The 19,455-nt window shown below is 52.6% G+C and overlaps 2 protein-coding genes across 2 annotated transcripts in view; both read left to right on the forward strand.

Moving 5' to 3' along the window:
- On the forward strand, window positions 1–8,747 carry DUSP15 (dual specificity phosphatase 15). Its single transcript, XM_008577201.1, has 7 exons — window positions 1–174; window positions 912–945; window positions 2,779–2,861; window positions 4,879–4,928; window positions 5,866–5,940; window positions 7,142–7,313; window positions 8,129–8,747. Exons 1-7 carry the CDS (start codon window positions 154–156, stop codon window positions 8,399–8,401), a joined length of 708 nt encoding a protein of 235 aa, XP_008575423.1. The 5' UTR covers window positions 1–153; the 3' UTR covers window positions 8,402–8,747.
- A 2,916-nt stretch (window positions 8,748–11,663) lies between these two features.
- Window positions 11,664–19,455, forward strand: part of LOC103594192 (interferon regulatory factor 4-like) — a 9,515-nt gene continuing 1,723 nt past the window's right edge. The window contains exons 1-5 of the mRNA XM_008577388.1: window positions 11,664–11,837; window positions 16,868–17,102; window positions 17,344–17,471; window positions 18,360–18,471; window positions 18,572–18,637. Of these exons, the coding sequence (XP_008575610.1) occupies window positions 11,664–11,837; window positions 16,868–17,102; window positions 17,344–17,471; window positions 18,360–18,471; window positions 18,572–18,637 (715 nt within the window). The remainder of the gene's footprint in view (window positions 11,838–16,867; window positions 17,103–17,343; window positions 17,472–18,359; window positions 18,472–18,571; window positions 18,638–19,455) is intronic.

The raw sequence follows: 19,455 nt of genomic DNA on the forward strand, positions 1-19,455 counted from the left end.
GCGGCTGGGCAGGGCTGGGCACGGCCGCGGACGCCGGGTCCCCCGTTCCCCGCCACGCTGCAGGCGCCGGGCCCGGGCCGTCAGGGACGCTGTGACCCAAGCGCTGTCCGGGAGGCGAGCTGGGGGTGCGCCCGGACCCCCGCCCCCGGGATCATGGGGAATGGCATGACCAAGGTAGGGGGGCGGGGGCCGCGCAGCCCTCCCCTGGCCGCCCCCGACCTTCTGGTCCCGCTCTGAGCCTCTGATGAGTGGCTACATCTCTGTCTCGCTGTGACTCCGAGACTGCCTGCGTCTCTGTCTCTGCCTGTTTCTGTCCTCTCCCTCCTGCTGTGGCTGTATCTCTGGCTGGGTCTTCCGTGGCTCTCTGTCACTCGCAGACTGTGCAGCTCAGTGAGTCCGCTCCTCTGTCTCTCTGTGTCTCTCCCTTGTCTCTGACTCCCCGGACTCTCTCTCTCTGGCGCTGCTGCTCCATCCTTTGCCCCTCTGCCTCTGCGTGACCCTCCACCTGTCCCTGGCTTCCTGCCTGCCTCCATCCCAGAGTCCTCCCCCACTGACCCAGCAGGTCCCCCTCTCTCCTGGCCCCACTTCTCTGTGCTCCTCTTACCTCTCCCCCCAGGGCTTTCCACCACTGCCTCCACTGTCCCCCTCAGCCTCCCTCTTCTTCCCTCTCATCACACCCAAGGTGGCCTCCCTTGGTCCCTCCCTGTAGTTAACTTGCCCCCTCCCCTCCCCCCAGAGTTACAGAACCTTCTCACAGAGGGCCCAAGCCCCCTGAGAGGTAGGAGATTGCTCCCTGAGCCCCAGGTCCAAACACCCTTCAGGGGACAGTGAGAGACTATGGCCTCGCAGCCGCCGGGGTGGGAAGAGGGTGCAGCCCCTGCCCCGCTGACCCCTGCCTGTCCTTCCTATAGGTACTTCCTGGACTCTACCTCGGAAACTTCATTGGTGAGCACTGCCCACTCTGTCCCAAGGCCATGGCATTCTGCCTGTCGCAGGCCTGTGTCCACCATTCATGCTCTGGCCCACGCACCTTAGATGCACTCAGGAATGGGGCTGGGGGCAGGGAAGCCATGCCTGGTTGGAAGGGGAAAGGGCTCATGGAGGACTAGTGGGTACATGGGTTGGGGAGTGTCCCCAGGCCTGACAGGACATGGAGGGAGCAGTAAGAGTCTGACACTGCCATCCTCCCCCCATTCAACCTTCCACCAATGTCACCCCACGAGGTCAAAGGGACAGAGCAAAGGTCTCAGGACCTGAGCTGTGGACCTGGGCATGTGTGCACCTGCTCTGAGCCTCAGCCTCCTCCTCAGCACAAGGCCCACCAGCCTCTAAGGGCTCTTCTGGCATTGAGGTTCTGGACTGAGGTCTGTTTGGGGGTGCTGCTTCTAGCTGGGAAGCTGAGAACCCTTTCCCCCACAACCTCCTCCTCAGAGGAGAGGTCTCTGGAAACTGGGACTGGGACCTCCAGTAAGCAGGGTCTGAGCACCAACCCCACTGCCCATGGGAGCCTTGAGATGAGCAGTGGGGTGGGCTGGTGCCGAGAGGTGGCGAGCCTGCATCTCTCGCATTCCTCGTCTCTTGTCTCCCCCTTCCACGATATTCAACCAGGGGGAAGGGACACAGACGGATAGACACCCCATCCCTGCCCTCAAGGGCTTCCAGGTTGGTGGTAGGGAGGCAGATCTGAACACAGACCTTTGGCTGCAGAATAGAAAACGTGCAAAGAGACAGGTCGGTCTGGGGCTTGGGGGACTCAGGTGGCAAAAGTCACCTCCATCTGCGGAGTCAGAGAAAGCTTCAGAGGGGGAGGGGCTCAGGTGCTCCAGCCTCATTAACCCTGGTCCCTTCCTTCCTGGGAGCTACCGCAGCAGCTCATGCCACATTGATATCTGTGAGTATCTGTCTAAGTAAGGTCTGAACCTCTTTAAGTGTGTAGGTACCATGAGGGCGGGAGCCACGAAGGTGACCCCAGCCCCCCAGTGTCCTGCCAAAGGCTGCACACAACAAGCACTCAGTAAATGTTTGTTGAAGGAAGTGGACATAGATAGAGGGATATGTACTATTTATCCTGATTATAAAAGGTCTGCACGCAGTGGATATACAGCCGCTAGAGATGGCCACTGATAGGAGTGTGGGGTATATCCCTGGGTCGTTTTTCATATATCTTTGTAGATACAGATATAATATTTAAAACAAAAATGGAAACCTATTTTGCACACTGTTCTGGAAGCTGTGCTCCTCCCTTAAAAATATATTGTGGACATCCTTAAACATCAGCACATAGAGATCTTTTTAATGGCTGCACAATATTAAAGTATGGATATACCATTATTTATCCAGTCCCTTTTGGATGGACATTAGGTTGTTCCCATTTTTTAACTATTTCTGATATAAGCAGTACTGCAGAGAACATCATCCTCTATACACGGTTCCCTTGTGAGCACATGCTTCTGTAGATAAGATTCCTAGAAGTAGAATTTCTGTGTCAAAGGACTTGCTAAGTAGGGTGTTTTGGATGGAAATAGTATAAGCAATACCTGCGAAGTGCTGGGCTGTTACTGGGGGCGCCCCAGAGGCAAGACTGAAGCCTAGGGGAGTGAAAGGATCTGTCATGCCTGGAGCAGGAGGTGGGGATGGAGCAGGGAGCCAGCAGAGGGTGAGCCAAGGTGGAGTGGGAAGGGAGAGGAGGGGAGCTGGCAGGAGCTCCCTCTGCACTTGACCATCGAGAACAAATAAGTCACACCTTCCAGATTGGCTCAAGTATCCTGTTTCTTTCAGATGCCAAAGACCCGGATCAGCTGGGCCGGAATAAGATCACGCACATCATCTCTATCCATGAGTCATCCCAGCCTCTGCTGCAGGTACTCCTTACCCCCGTCCCAGAGCACTGCGCGGGTGGGGAGGGTGGGCTGCAGGCCCATTTATCAGGTATCTACTATGTGCTATTAAGTATCTCCTCTGTTGCCTTCTTGATCCATGCTAACTCATTCAGTCCTCACCACTGGACTGTTTTACATTATCATCCCTATTTGGCAACTGAGGCCCAGAGAGGTAAATTGACTCACCTAAGGTCACATATCCAGGAAGCTGGGTTTGAACACAGGTCATCTGGCCCCGAAGATCTGACAGTGACCATAAAAGGGCCCCCACATGGGCTTCCCATTGCCCAACTGGATGAATGATTTCAAATAGATGACTCTGGACGCTGTGTCTTGCTGTGCAACCTTGAGCTGTGATTTCACCTCTCTGGGCCTTTGCTCCCTCAGCCTGTTGGCCCCACAGGGCTGTCGTGAAGATACAACAGGACTGCAGGATGGTGAAGATGCTTTGCACACTGTAAAGCATGGTCCCCACCAGACAGGTTGATGAAGGTGTCAAGACCCAGGGGAGGAAAGTAGATAATCCAGACCACACGTGCTGGAGTCAAGAGACCCGAGTTCACATCATCATCACTTATTCTATCTGTGACCTTGGGTGCAGGACTGCACCCTCTAAGCCTCAGTTGCCTGATCGGTATAATGGGAATTTTATAACAGTACCTACCTCACTGAATAGTTGGGAGTCACATAGTAGGTACTCAAAAAATTACAACTGATATAATAACAAAGTTAATAACCTTATTCCATAAACAGAGCCCCTTCCTCCTTATCTGTTAGAGTCTGTGTTATTCACTAAAGAGAAAGAATCGTGGGTGGGAAAAGGCCCTGGAGATCTGAGGTTCTGCCAAGACTTGCTGTGAGACCTCAGTCAGGGTCTGTCTCCTCTCTAGGCCTCAGTTTTCCCATGTGTCAGATTTGATGGTCTCTAAGAGCAACCTCTAATAATCTGTGATTCTCAGTGTCATCCAAAGAAGAAATTTCCAAGTAAATGAAGGCTGATTTTGCTTTAGAGGACAGCCTTGTTTTGAAGTATTTGGAGTAAGCAGTCACCATATTGCATGGGGAAGGTTGTCAAGGCATGAATATATTTACTAATGACACGACTGCTAACAAAGGTGCCCCTGCCCAAGCAGCCCTCCCCTCTTACAAGCGTCCCTGTCTCTCCATCCATCAGTGAATTTACCAGTCAGGGTTTGATAATGCCATGCAAACCCAAAGCCAAATGTGTTGCAAAGTGAAATTGTAAACCTTGCAAAAGAGGCAGGATTTCGTGTCCTTGGGGAAAGTGAGTTAGAGAAGGGCTGGAATCTCACACAAAGCCATGAACTAATGAGAACCTAATTGGTGGCCCTTTAACCACTGGCCAGTGGTGGGCAAGGCACCTGAAAAGAGCCCTTTGAATATCAAAGTATTGAGGGAGGTACTTGAGGAAGGCAGTGTGGTTCTCAGAACACGGGCGAAAATAATCTTTACGATACTGTGTGGAGGTTAAGCATGAAGCAAAGAATATCACAGCAAGTTTGTTGAATAAATTACTGACAATTTATTCCTCAATTATTCTAATAATTAGCACTTAGTTTTATAACTGTAATTTATGAAATGTTAACTTGTTTTTGTAATTTTTGTTTCTTTTCAAGATAATCAAATCTGCTTTGCCCTTTTTACTATGTAATTTGTAATCCCCATTCAGAAGGGAGTCACTTTAAGCATCTTTTCCCAGCTATGAGGCAGAAGGTCACTGCGTTCTTTTTATCAAGTCCTTGAGTCCAAGTCACCCATGAGGTTAGGACATCATCTGCTCACAAGGTTCTGGAATCACATGATGGTCAGAGCTGGGAGGTCCTCAGAGATGGTGTCTCCTTTCTTTGGACAGAAAGGACAGCAGTGGCCCAGAGAGAGGCAGAAACTGGGCTGGGGTCACACAGTGCTTGGGCAGCTCTGGCCAGGGGAGGAGGGGTGCAGGCAAGGCCCCCTGCCTGAGTGTATTTTGTACTTGCAGGATATCACCTACCTTCGCATCCCGGTGGCCGATACCCCTGAGGTACCCATGTAAGTTCTCCTGGATGGGCCAACAGATAGGGATGTGGGGAGGTGGCCTGAGCGAGGACAGAGAGTACTCAGGCCAGAAAGCTGTCACAAGTGGTCACCCAGACCCGAGTTTGCCTCTATCTCAACCATGCCCTTGCAGTATGCCCCTGACCAAGACTCTTAATCTTCCTGAGCCTGTCTCCTCAGCTATGAAATGGAGAAAGTACCCTGTCTCTTGGGATTAGGTGCGCTAGCAGATTTGAAAGGGTCATGCTCAGCCTGTTCCTGACTTTGGAGTTAAGACATCTGGGTCTTGGCCAGGCTTTGTCATTTACTTGCTGTGTGACCTTGGACAAATTACTTCCCTTCTCTGAGCCTCACCTGTAAAACAGAGGTGTGATCAGAGCCAAGGAGGCTTTCAAAGATCAGGTGACACAGATTGAGGCTCTAGGACAAGGCCTGGTATGTAACAAGGGCTCAGGAGATGGGACTTTTTTGTGTGTTATTAACAGCAGTGCTCCCCAATATGGCATAAACCCAGACAGACACTCCTGCCCCTTGGGAATCTTGTTCCCAGCCCATTGTGACCACGATTCTTCCCAGATGCTCTCATCGCAGTCCTCAGAGTGGGACCCCTGTGCCTCCTTCCACTGATTTCCTTGAAAAGCCAAAATAAGCCCACTGTGAAAATAGGATCCACAGGACCACTGGAGAGGTGCTCCTGCCTAGATGGTGGGATGTGCCACTGCTGGCCTTCCTTGCTGCCTGAAATGCCACCATCATTGCTTTACACACACCTCCACCTCGTACTATAGTACTGACCCCTACTCACTGCATGTGCTGGCTGGCCTGAGGACACCCAGGGCTCTTTGTCCCTTGCTATCCCATAAACAGGGAGGGGACAGCTCCTAAGAGACCTGCCCCCCACTGCTTCCTACCCTATTGCTTTCTTCTCTAGCAAAAAGCACTTCAAAGAATGTATCAACTTCATCCATTGTTGCCGCCTCAATGGGGGGAACTGCCTTGTGCACTGGTGAGTTGAGAGGGGAGACAGGGGAGAGAAAGTGACTGTCCTCTATCCTGAACCCACACTCATCCTATGGGGAAGGCAGAACCCACCTGGAGAGATCTCCAGCCTGTCACAATGCCTGACAGTCCACCATTCAGCTGGGAGAGGCCCACCAGAGGCTCAAATCAGGCCTCTGTTCCTTACCAGATATGTGGCCATGGCCAAGTAGCTTTTTTCCCTGAGACTCAGTTTCCTCATTTGGAAAATGGGGAAAAGAATGTTGACCTGACAGAGCTGTTGGGAGGGACAGGTGAGGTCATGTGGGTATCCCAGCAAGCCCCAATAGTTCCAGTGCCCCTTCCTCCCCTCCAGGCCTTTGAGGCAATGGTGCAGGGCAGTGGGGAACCCCTGGCTGGGAGATGGGACCTCTGAGTCTTCTCTGGTGCCCCTTGCCCTGCTGATGTCATTCATTGCATAACTTCTCACTGAAAACCTATCCTATGCCAGGCTCAGGCCCGCTCTGCCGCTCTGCCAGAGCCCAGCAGTGAGACCGGCACTCTCAAGCCTTGCCTCCCACCCCATCTCCTTCCTTCCCCCTTCCAGCTGCACTAACCTTCTCCCCATTCTTTAAATCTTCCAGGCTTCCACCTCATGGTTTTTGTATATGCTACCCAGAACATTCTTAACTAACTCTTACCCATCTTTCAAGATTCAGCTTGATGTCACTTCCTTAGGAACCCCTTCCCTAATCCTCCCCATTCTCTGCATCCCCACATTAGATTAATGTCTCTTCCTATGTGGATCCCTTAGCCCCAGATTCATCTTCAAAGCAATTTATCACTATCTGAAATTGTTTCTCTGGTTAGTGTCTGTCCCCCGCAATCATACTGTAAGCTCCAGGACAGCAGAGACCATGTGTTTTATTCCCCACTATATCCCCAATACCTGAAAAAGAACAGGTGCTCAGAAAATGTTTGTTGAACGAATGAATGATGTTTCATTCACTCAGGCCTTTGATGTGGGAGAATGCCACAGGATACTCCAGGCAGAGGAAAGAGCGTAGGCAATGGCCTGGGGATGGGAAGATAGGTCCTGACAGGTTCCTCGTGGCTGGTGCTCAGGAGGCACTGGTGGGAAAGCTGAAGTGGGCATGGAGTCCCTGTGGGAGGCGGGGCATGGAGGAGATTGGGACTTACCTAAAGCCTGGGGGTTGTGGGGATCCCAGCTTTGCAGGCATCTCCCGCAGCACCACCATTGTGACGGCATATGTGATGACTGTGACGGGCCTAGGCTGGCGGGACGTGCTTGAAGCCATCAAAGCCACCCGGCCCATCGCCAATCCCAACCCAGGTTTTAGGCAGCAGCTTGAAGAGTTTGGCTGGGGCAGTTCCCGGAAGGTAGGGACCCTAGGGCAGGGGCTGGGTTGAGCCTGGGGTGGGAGATCTTTCTTTCCATTTGAACTGAGCACTGATGGGAAAGAATTTAGTCTGTGCTTCAAACCTGGCAGAAGATTTTTCTGAGGTCTCAAACTCATGGCCCTTGAGCTAATCCAGCTCCAAGGTGTAGTTGCTTCCAACAGCCAGGTGTGTTCTTTTCTTTTCAAATATAGTATCTGAAGGCCTTTAGACCAGACTGTGGGCCCTTCCATTTGACCAGGTCTCCCAGCACCCCTACTGCCTGCTCTACCTGTCTGGAACCTGAAGGCATTTGAGTGACCTGTTGGGGAGGATTGTCCATGTCCTACTCTATCACTGGGTCTTTGATGAGGCCAAAACATTTCCTTCTCTTATACCTCTTGGGTAGATGGCACGTGGAAATGTCAGGAGTTGAGGCCCGCAGAAAGGCTCTCAGCGGGTGGTACCCAGTGGCTTATCTGCGGGGCTGCCTTAGGCAGGCAAGGAGGAGGCCCTGTGTGAGTGGAGTTGTTGGGACCACGGGACACAGAGGCACAGGGGGGAGGGATTAATGCAGTCCTCACTGTGCACATGGAGTCACTTTAGCAGGTCTGGAAGAGGGAGTTCAGCGAGAGGGAAGGGGCTCATAGACGGGAAGGAGGACCCACTGAGGGGATGGAAACTCCGAGAAGGGAGGCCAAGAGGGTGCTTCGGAAGGGAGGGGCTTAGCGAGGTGTGGGAAGCCAGGGCAGAGGTCGCGAGGATGGGGAGGGGGCGGGCCGGGATGTGACCCCGCCCCCTCGCCCGCCCACCCCCAGCTTCGCCTGCAGCTGAAGGAGCGCTTCGGGGACAGCCCTTTCCGCGACGAGGAGGAGGTGCGCGCGCTGCTGCCGCTGTGCAAGCGCCGCCGCCAGGGCTCTGCGACCTCGGCCGCGTCCGCCCCGCCGCACTCGAGCGCCTCCGAGGGAGCCTTGCAGCGCCTGGTGCCGCGCACGCCGCGCGAAGCCCACCGGCCGCTGCCGCTGCTGGCGCGCGTCAAGCAGACTTTCTCTTGCCTCCCGCGGTGCCTGTCCCGCAAGGGCGGCAAGTGAGGATCCCGCCCCGCCGTGACTCCCCTCTTCCTCCCGACGGGTCCCCTTCGGGAGTTGTCTGGGTCTCCCGCGGCCTCCAGGACGGGCCCAGAGGCTGCGGGAGCCCGCGGCGGCCTGATCCCCGCCCGCGATGCCCGCCTTTGCTTGTCTGCGTCTGCAGTGAGTGTGTCCTCCATCTGCGCGTCTCTGTGTCCGGCCGGCCTGCTGCAGCCACCTGGTGCCTTAGTCCTTGGGCTGGGGGAGGAGGCCCCCAGGCCTCCACCCTTAAAGACGGCGGGAGTCGGGGTAGGGGTGGGAGTTGAGGTTGGACAAGCCTGGAGGATATTAAAGAGACACAGAAGCTGACCATCTGAGTGCGCGTCCCAGTCATTCAGCAAAGGCAGGGCCGCAGGCGCAGGCCGGCTACCACGGGCCAGGCACCTGCAGGAAACAGGGACTGGAGGGAGTCTGCATCCCTTAGGGGCCTGAGGAGCCTACCACCCTCCAGGACTGCAGCCTGCAGAGCTGAACTCTGGGAACACACGCCCCTCTCTTCCTATCCCCCTCCCCAAGCATATTTCTCCCGGAGCCCTGGTCTTCTGACAAGGCCCCTGTCCCTTCTCCGTGAACCTCCTTCCACCTCTCTGAGCCCCCCTGCACCTTCCTCAAGGCCCCTCCCCTCCCAGAATCCTCTCCTGCACCCCAACTCCCTCCCATTTCCTATTCACAAATACTAGTTAGTAAGGCAAGGTAGTGCCCCCCCACACACCTGACCTTTTACTACATGAGCTCACTTAATCCTCAGGGAGGAAACTGAGGCTCAGAGAGGTCAAGCAACTTGCCCAAGGACACACAGCTAAAGCAGGGACTGTCGGATGTGAACTTAGTCAGTCTGAGTACCATGTTGTTAGGAAGTAGCTCCTTCTGGTTTGGGAGCTTACTGGCAAGGAGGACCCATCCTCAGCAATGGGAATGACCCTTCGCACCAAGAGTTTAAAGGCCAGGGCAGCCCATAAAGCAGCAACTGACTTTGAGGATGAATAGAGGTCATTGGAGCTGATTTTTCCTAAATTAAAGTTAACTGGAAGTTGAGAGGAGTCTGAAATAGCTATAACCCAATAGGCACTTGTATGGTGTTCTTATTATGCACCAAACACTGTGCTCAGGGCTGTGGGAAAAGCACAGATTCCAGCATTGGGATAGGGAGATAAACAAAAAACCCTTCACCTGCCGCTCAACCTCCTATGCCTCATTCATTCAACAAATACTCATTGAGTACCTACTGTGTGCCAGGCATTGTGCTGGGCACTAGGGACACAGCAATGAGCAAAACCTCTGCCTTTGTGTTGCTGACATTCTGGTGGGGAAGACACCAGATAAACAGGAAAATATATGTCAGGTGGTGAGAGAGTGCTATCTGGCAGAAGCATTCCAGGCAGAGAGAACAGTAAATGAAAAGGCCCTGAGTATGAAGAGCAAGGTGACTCCTCAAAGATGCGGCCCTCCTGGCTAGTTAGTGGCACCATCACCTACCCATTTTAAAACACCCTTATGTCTCTGATGGTGTCTTCCCTTATTTAAAAACCTCCACGGCTCCCATCATCTATAGGACAAAACATTGCACCTTGATCTGGTGTTCCAGGTCTTTCGAGATGGTTTCTCTCCCTGGTCCAGCGTTATCTCACCACACTCTGACTCGACAACAGCAATATACCACTCATTTACCGAGCACTCACTCCAGGTGCTGTGCCAAACACTTTCCTGCATCTCATTTAATCCTCAAGCAACCCTATGAAGTACATATTGATATTTAACTAATGAGGAAACTGAGGCTGGTGCCCAAGATCACCAGCTAGCAAATGGTGCAGCTGGGGTATGAATTCAGGCAGTCTGACTGCACACCCCACCCTCTTAATTACTACCCTCCATCACCTAGAAAAATGAAGGGATCATCAGACACGCTCAAGACTCCTACTTCAATGTAATTGTTACTTTTGTATTTAACCATATGAAATGCTTTGTCCCCATGGGAGCCTTACGGGCCTGAGTTTGAATCCCAGCTGTGGCTGTAGAAGTGTCAGAACCAGGTGGCTGCTGGAAAATGGGGGCAGGGGAAGAGGAGGTGAAAGCCTTCCCAATAGGTACACATGAGGGACAGTGCTTCCAGCCTCTGGCCAGTGGTGACTGGTCACCCATCTCTGTGTCCACTGCAGTGGAGGCTCATTTCTCCCACATACACAGGAAGGTCCACGCAGAGCAGTCTGAACTACCTGACCTCTTTCATATCACAACCCCCCTTTAGCAATTTAATGAAAGATATAACCCCTGGAAAAATGCACAGATGTGAAAAAAAATTACATATACTTTCAAGGGGTCACAGACCCCACCAGGAACCCATAAACTCCAGGTGTAGTGTCAGGAGGCAGTGTGGGTCACTGTTTAGGCTCCAGGGCTCTGGCGGACAGAGAGAAAAAATTTGGATCCTGGCTCCCCCACCCACTAGCTCTATGACCTTGTTATAGGGCTTTAACCTCTGTGAGCCTCAGCCTTAACATTAAGATGGATAATTACACCCACTTCATGTGCTGCTGGGAGAACCAACAGAGACACTGCAGGAAAGGGGTTAGCCAGGCCCAGCACAGTGACGAGCAGTCAGTAAATGGGGACTCCCAGTATTTAAGGAAATAAGTGTGGTCCAGGACAACCCGCACCAGAAACCCATGTGGGAACTTGTTGAAAGGCAGGTTCCTGGGCTTCCCGGCCTGAAAGTCTGATTCTGCAGGTGTGGGATGGTCAGGAGTCTGCCTGGGAGACCAGGCCCTGCCTCCCAGTTGTGACGGGCGTTAGTGTGGGAAGCATTATGCCTTTCCAGCCTCCACAGTCCGGGTCCCGGTGGGCTGAGAAGAGCAGACAACAGGTGCAGTGGTGGGGCAACTTTGCGTCTCTGGGTGCCCCTCGGCGCCCTCCTCCCGCTACCGGCTGAGCCCAGGCTACCCCACCCCGTCCGCTCAGGTGGGTCGTGGCGTCCCACGGCGTCCCCCTCGCTGCACCCTACGCGAGGCCCAACGCCCTCCAGGCCAGGCTGCCACCGGGAGGGGCGAAGGCAAAGGGCCTCCCGGGAGAGGGGATAGAATGGAAAGTGAAACCCATCCGCCCAGACTTTCGCTTTCGTCGCCTCCGCGCTCCATCCAGGTGGCCCTGTGATCCCCGGACGCGCGCAGGTCCAGTCACCGCTCACCCCCCGCTCCCGGCCGAAACATTGCGTCCCCACGGCAGGCGACCCATGGCGGGAGCCGGGGGTCCTCTGCGCCTCCGCGACTGGCTGGTGGCACAGATCGAGAGCGGGCGCTACGCGGGGTTGCGCTGGGAGGACGCGGGCAAGACCCTTTTCCGCATCCCCTGGAAGCACGTAGCCAAGCAGGGCTACCAGGTGCAGCAGGACGCGGCGGTCTTCAGGGTAAGGCGACAGAGGACTCGGGACACGCATGGCCCCAGGGCCCGGACGACCTAGGAGCTGTGCGACCTTGTGTCAATTTCGCTTGGCCTCTAGGGTTGAGGGTAGTGTCCACCATATATAGGAGACCCTCAGACACCCTCTTAAAACAGAGTCGGCCAGGCCTGCGGTGACCGGCACTGTCTGCACCTCTTCTCCTACTCCAGGGGGAAATTAGACTGGGAATTCCCTCAACCTCCCGCCCCCAAAACTGCTAACTTCTGCAGCTTGGGAACCTGTCTGTGCTCCCAACACCAGCTCTGCTTAAGGACCTCCTGTAAGGATGACCTTCCTTTCCCTGGCCATCGTTAACCTTCTCCAAACTGGCTCCTTTTCATGAACATTTGAACTCTGGAATCTCTCCCCTGAACGATAAGCAGCCACCCTAAACATGGAAGTCACCTCCAGCTCCTCCTCCTCTGGCCTCGCCTCCTCTTTCATGGTGTGAATCCCTTGGAGAGTCTCCTCCTCCCTAACCCCCTTCTTCTAGCCTCCCCAGTCCCCTCCCCAGTCTGGCTTCTGTTCCTCCTGCTAATACATCTCTAGTTGCCAAATCCAAGGGTGGACCACTGTCTTCATCTTCCTTGACTCCTGGGTGGGTCCGCACCTGGTGGACCCTCCCTCCTCCTTGGAAACACTCTCAGTTGGTTTTCAGAATCTCTGCTCCTACCCCCATTTTTCCTCCTACCTCCCAGGCCCTTGCTTCTCAGCCTCCGTCCTGTCCCCTCCTCTGTTGGGGCTCCCAACACGCACTCCTGGACCTCCCTCCTCAAGTTCCATTCTTGCCCTCCATGGCCTCAGCATAGAGTCTCTGGGCTTCCCCTCCAAGCCCCAAGCCTGCTGGTCTAGCTGCGTCCCGGGGATTGTCTCTTGGATGGTCTCCAGGCCCCTCAAACTCAGCACATCCTCAATACCACACTCATCTACCTGCCCCCACTAACTTCTGCCACCTGGGTACCAGGACCAGAGCCAGGCACCTAAACCCTGGCCGCTCCCCCTCTTCCAACCTCATTCTACCCCATTACCAAGGCCTGCTGCTGGCTCTCCCTGCAGACTATCTCTTTAGTCCAGCTACCCGAACCCATCTCTACCTCTCTCACAGGACAACTGAAGTGACCTGCTGGGCTCCCTCCTTCCCCCAGTCCCTCAGCAACCCCTCAGTCCTCCAGAGGCATCTTTCTAAATGCAAATCTGGTCTCGACACTCCTCCACTCAGAATCCTCCTATGGCTCCGCATTGCTCTTGTGGTAAATTCCCAACTCTTCACTTCAGCGTCAAAGCCCTGCATGAAATGTCCCTCCCTGGCCTCGTCTCTCTCCACTTCCTCCCCTCTGCAATTTCAGTTCTTTCCATTTCTAAATGCTTCATGTGTCTACCACCATCAGACCTTTGGACACGCTGTTCCTTCTGCCTGCAACACCTTCTCCTCTTCGCCTTCACTTGGCCATCTCCCATCGTCCTCAGCTGAAACGTCTCTTCCTCAAGAGAGCCTTCCCTGATACTTTCATTTATTCAATGCATTTATTAAATTCCAACTCAGTGTCTCTCCAAAGTCATCCCTGACTCCTTCTTCCCCCATTAGAAACATTTCCCCTATGAATTTTATGTGCCTGGTATGAGTCTTTGTCCTCCAGCAGACCATGAGCTGCTTGAGGATGGTGACTCTGAGCACAGTGCCTGGCACACAGTAGGTGCTCAGTAAGCACTCAGTAAGGGTGGTTGCATGGCCTGTCTCTTAAAACTTACACGCTGCTGTTCATAGGGAGATTCTGGGGGCTGGCTCTCCCCATATTTCTAGCTGCTCTGACCCATCCCTAAATCCACCACTGACACATACATGTGACTCTTTGGCTCCTAACCCTTCTGGAGCCCCAAAGCCCATGGGATACAGCTTGGCTTTCGAGGACATTGTAGATCTGGCTTCAGCCTATTGCTTCTTCCTTAATTCGTGTATCCTTTTCTCCCACGACATACAGTTGATCTTCCTTATTTGTGGATTCCATATTTGCAAATTCTCCTACTCGCTAAAATTTATTCGTAATCCCAAAATCAATATTTGGGTCATGTTTGCAGCCATTCATAGCTAAGTGCAGAATGGCAAACAATTTATCACCCAACAGGAACATTCAAAACTGAGGTCAGACAAGGCAACTCTCTGCCTTCTTATTTTGTCTCTCATACTGTAAACAAGTGCCCTTTTTTGCAGTCTATTAATGCCACTTTAAAAGATGTATTTTTTTTTTTTGAGCTTTTTCTTGGTGACTTCACTGTGTAAAATGATCCTCGAGCACACTGCTGAAGAGCTGTCTAGTGTTCCTGAGTGTGGCAAGGCTGTGATGTGCCTTTTGGAGAAAATGTATGTTCGACAAACTTTGTTCAGCCATGAGATATAGTGCTGTTGACCACTAGTTCAAGTTAATGAATCAACAGTATATATTAAATAAAGTGTCCTTAAACAGAAACACATAAAACAGGTTATATATTGATCTGTTGATGAAAACGGTGTGACCAAAGGCTCGTAGGAACCTAGTCCTGTATTTCCCCTAGGAGCAACAGTTCTGTATTTCCTAAGTCAATGTTTGCAGAGACTTTATAGAACATAACTACTGTGAATAACGTGAATCGACTGTACACGTACCCTCAGACACACATACCCAGCAACAGCAACGCCAGGCTGCTCGCTGCTCCCTGAATGCACCATGCCCTTCCACACCTCCAGGCCTCTGCTCAAGCTGTTCCCTCTGCCAGGAGTGTCATTTCACCTCTCAACTTCCTACTCACCCTTTAAGGCCTGGCTCAATTCATTCAACATTCATTGAATGTCTCCTGTGTAGCAGGCACCATTCTGCTTGGGGGCAGAGCAGTGAACAAGACGAAGATCCCTCTTGTCATGCTGATAGTATCTTGTTACCTTTGATTTAGAGTATCTTTTTCTGGGGAGGGGGATAGCTGGCCATTAGGGGATCCAAACCCTTGACCTGGGTGTTATAACACCACGCTCTAACCAACTGAGCTAACTAACCATCCCTAGAGTATCCTTCATATGAGGATACTTCAAGAAGTTCATGGAAAGATTCATGTTATCTTTTAATTTTATTTTTCCGTAAACTTTTTGAAATACCTTCATACAATGAATAAATGCTGTAATAAATAAGCACCGACTGTGTGCCAGGCACTGTGCTAAGCACATTACATACACCAGCTCATCTTACACCCACCACAACCACATGAGTTTAGGTATTATGGACACCTACGCACAACATTTACAGACAACAAAATTAGGCCTCAAAAGGTCTTGCCCCTGGCACTGACAAAGGATCTGTGGCTTTTCTGTTTCGGTGTCTATGTTTCCACTAGACCTGGAGTCTCTGAAGACAGTGATTGAGTGCAATTCATCAGTTAAGTCCCTCTTGGCCCTGGATGTGCTAAATGTAAGCAATATATCTCTTAGTGGCTTCAAAGGTGACCACACTGCTCCAGACACACTGCCCTTGCTCAAATTTATCAATCTCTTTCCCACCTCAAGTCCTTTGCCCTTGCTGTTCCTCTTATCTAGAACACCCTTCCCCCAGCTCTTTGTCAGGCTCCATTCTTTTCTTTCAGACTTCAGCCAATGTCATTTCCTCAAAGAGGCCTTTTCTGATCACCCTCTCTAAAATAGCCCCTGATTTTTATTTTTATTTTTATTTAGTTAGTCCCTCTACTATAACACATGATCCTTCCAATGTGCTTAATGAATACCTTTGGTTTGTATGTACTCTTGCAAAGCGGGCATTGCTGTTTTGTGCATGTTCTTACTTTGTGCACATCCTACTGTGTTGTAGATCTCGTGCTGTCTTACTTTTTTTTCACTCACAACCGTGCTTTGAAGATCTGTTCTTGTCCTCTGTAGATCTAATCTGTTGCTTCTAGATGCTGCGTAGACACTACAGTGGGCATCCGTCACATTCACACCTCCATCCACTTTCCTAGGGATAGACACAAGTTTGCTTCCAACTCCCAGTACCACAAACAATGCTGCTGTGGATTTCTCCAACCAGGAACCCCTCTTAGGAACCCCTGTGAGAATTCCTTTGGAATTGGGATTTCTGTTCCCAGGTCATGTTTATATTATTTCATTTGACTAGATTACCATCCAGCAGCACTGCTCCCACTCCATGCCCACCAGCAGTCTCCGCATCCCCACCAACTCCTGGCACTATCCAACTTGCTCAATTTAGTCAGTTTAGAGGTGATATCTCACATTTTTATTTGCATTTCTCTGACACTAATAGTTTAAGCACCTCCTCATATGCTCATGGGCTTCTGTAAACCATCAATCAATTACTATCCTTTGATAAGAATTTTTTCTTTAGGGGATGCTGTTTCTTGTTGATTTGCAGAAGTTCCTTGTATGTTCTGGATCTTAGCCCCTTGCTGATTTCAGCCTCTGTAATTTTTTTCTTTTTCTTTTTTGCCTTATGGTTCATGCCTTTTAAGTTTCCTTTAAGAAGTGTTCTCTGCCCCAGCTTTTCTCCTTTATAACTCTCTATTGATTTTATAGCTTTACCTCCTACCTTTGGTTTTCTTAAATCATCTGGGGTCTACTTCGTGTGTGGAAATAGGTAGGGATTTAGTTTTATGGCTCTCCAGATAGCAAACCACTGCCGTTATTTTATATCCCATCACCCTATTTATTTATTTTATTTATCACAATCCATAATTTGAAAAATAGTTATTTGTATTTAGGTGATTGAAGCTGTCTTCTCTCATTAGACTTGAGTTCCTTGAGAGCTGGGATCATGTCTGTCTTGTTCCCCATTCAATCCCCATCCCTAGCTCAGGTCTAGAACATAATAGGAGCTCAAAGAGTATCTGTTGGATGGAGGGAGGGAGGGAAGGAGGAAAAAGGGAGAGGGAGAGAGGGTGGGAGGCAAGGCAGCTCCTCAGCCCCTTGCATGGCACCAGCCCCCTACCGCAGCCATCCCTCCGCACCTTCCCCTGCTCCTCTCCAGGCCTGGGCCGTGTACAAGGGCAAGCACCTGGAGGGCACTGACAAGGAGGACCCCTCCACCTGGAAGACCCGGCTCCGCTGCGCCCTCAACAAGAGCGCCGACTTCCGCGAGGTCCGTGAGCGCAGCCAACTGGACATCTCCAACCCCTACAAGGTCTACCAGATTGTGTCTGATGCTGCCCATGGCCCAGGTACTATCCTGCCCCTGGAGGCAGTGGCCGAGGATGGATCCCTGGGTAGTAAGGACCTCACTTTGCTCACCTGTAAAATGGGAGGTGGTGGACTCAGTGAGCTTAAACTCATGGGCTGGTCGATTTAGAAGGACCCTTAGACCATCTCAACTTATCCCCCCACCATTTGAAAAGGAGGAAAATGAGGCCCAGAGAGAGAAGATAGGTCTTATCTGAGGTTATGCAGTGAGCTGGGGTCCTCTTGTCTGGGGTCACCTCAGTTGAGGGGGTTCCTCTTGGGGCCCAGGGAACAACAGGCTGCTCTTTCTCCATCCAGCCACCAGGGCCTGTGCTCCCCCTGAAGAGGAGGGCACTCCCCCGAGCCAGCAGGAACCCCCTGGGGAAGTGAGTGAGCCCACCCGCAGACCAGGCCAGGTCAGTGTGTCCTTCCAGCCCCTGCAGCCTTGCCAGCTCGGCCACCTGTCACCTGAGCCACCCATTGGCCCTACCCTCTCTGGCTGTGGTCTCCAGCACAGTCATTTATCTTATCCCTCCAGCAGCCCCAGCTCCATCGCTGTCCCCGTCCTCCTGCTGGCTCTACCTCTTGTTACCTCTGCTCCGTCCCTTCCACCATGCCCAGCTCCATCGTCCTGTTCACCTGGCCCCCTCACTCTGGCCATCAGCCCGTCATCTTCAGTTCCATCGCTCTGTCTGCATCAACCCTACTTTCTTCACACTCACCCCTCCCCTGTCATCCTTGGGCCCATCACTGTACCCCTGAGCACCCCATTGGACCCAGCTCCATCATGGTGCCCCCTTCACCTCCATCACCATGGGCTCCCTCACTGCTCCCGTCACCATCATCAGCTCTATCTTCATCACTCTGTCTATGTCACCTCTATGGTCTCCACCCCGTCACCATGTCCCCATACCTATGGTTCATTGCTATGCCCTCACCCCACCCCCATCAGCTCTGATCCATCCCACTGTCCCTAGTGCCCTCATCAGCATCCGTTCCATGGCTCTGTCCCCTCATCTCTATCAACTCTAGCTCCTTCACCTCCGCATTCACCCCCAGCTCTTCTCTGCCTGTCACAGTGACCCATCTCTGACCCTATCGCCTACAACTATCACCCCATCAACTCTTTGCCTCCATGGCGGGGGGCGGAGAGTCATGCCCTCTGAAACTTCAAAGTTCCTATCGACGCCAGCTGGCCTTCGATCTGCACAGACCTCCCTCTGCCCCTGTGGGGATAGTCTGGGAACTCCTGTGGCCCACGGGTCTCCTCTCCTACCCTCACAGCCCTCTCTCCCAATGCTCAGGATGGCTCCAGATTAGCCACACAAGATGAAGACAAGGAGCAGCCCCCCAGGCTGGCCCAGCAGGGTTCCTTGCCACCAGCCGCTCTCCTCCCATGCCCTTTGGCTGACCACAGTAAGGACTGGGTCTCCTTACCCACCCCTGCCTCCTCCTTGATCTAGGGATCGAGGGGCCAGGGTGAGGTGGTGCCTGGCTGCTTTCTTTCCTTCCCCAGGGTACCAGGCACGGGGTCCCGAACACCTCTGGAGCCTGACACTCTCGGAAGACTTCAGCAACCCTGGTAAGGAACCTAAAGGCTATACCCTCTGACCAGTGTACAGAACTGAGCAGGGCCCGGGGATGAGGCCAGCTAGCCTCTGTCTCCCACCCAAAGCACCCTGCCCAGATTCCTCACAACAACCACAACAGCAGCTAACATTTGCTGAGGGCTTAGTTTACACCAGGCATCCTTCTAAGCACTCCCCACAGCCCTGTGATGCTGCTGCTATCCCCACTTACATAGGCAGAAACTGGGACACAGAGGTTAAGAACCTTGCCCAAGGTCGCACTGCTAGTAACCCTGGAAAACTTACTAACAGGTCACAGTTCCTAAGCTGCAATGAGAGAACAGAATCCAGGTGCCTGCTACAGAGCCCCAACCACTGAGCTGCACCACTGCGCCTCGTATGGGAGGCTGCTGTTACGTTGTTGTTATTGCTGTTGCTGTTGTTATTATTTCTACAAGCATTAAAATCTTTGCTGGAAGGAAGCTCCTAGAATCCCAAAGATCTGGGCTGGGAAGGCCTCAGGGTCATGCCCTTATTATATAGACGGCCCCAGAGCCCGTGCTTTTAACCGCACAGCTCGACTACCCGCTCATTTATACCGCAAGCTATTATTCACGACGACGACTAGTACTACTACTAGGTTATATTATCTCTGGGAAGCAGCGCCCCAAATTCCCGCGGTTGGGGGCCGGGAGGATCTCCGGGTCCCCTGCCCGCTGTGACGTGGGGGACGCCGGGCCCACGCCCCCTCTGTCCCCGCCCCGGTAGATTGCTGGCTGCACGTGCGACTCTTCTATGGCGCGGCGCTGGTGCACGAAGCCACGGCGCGCGC

This window comes from Galeopterus variegatus, unplaced genomic scaffold, assembly GCF_000696425.1.
Source record: "Galeopterus variegatus unplaced genomic scaffold, G_variegatus-3.0.2 Scaffold65, whole genome shotgun sequence".
NCBI lineage: Eukaryota > Metazoa > Chordata > Mammalia > Dermoptera > Cynocephalidae > Galeopterus > Galeopterus variegatus.

Excerpts from the sequence above, each read along its gene's own strand:
- DUSP15 (XM_008577201.1), top strand. The coding sequence starts at position 154 with ATGGGGAATGGCATGACCAAG. Across the intron at positions 175-911 it reads TGGGGAATGGCATGACCAAG|GTACTTCCTGGACTCTACCT; the intron begins GTAGGGGGGCGG and ends TCCTTCCTATAG. Across the intron at positions 7,314-8,128 it reads GCTGGGGCAGTTCCCGGAAG|CTTCGCCTGCAGCTGAAGGA; the intron begins GTAGGGACCCTA and ends GCCCACCCCCAG.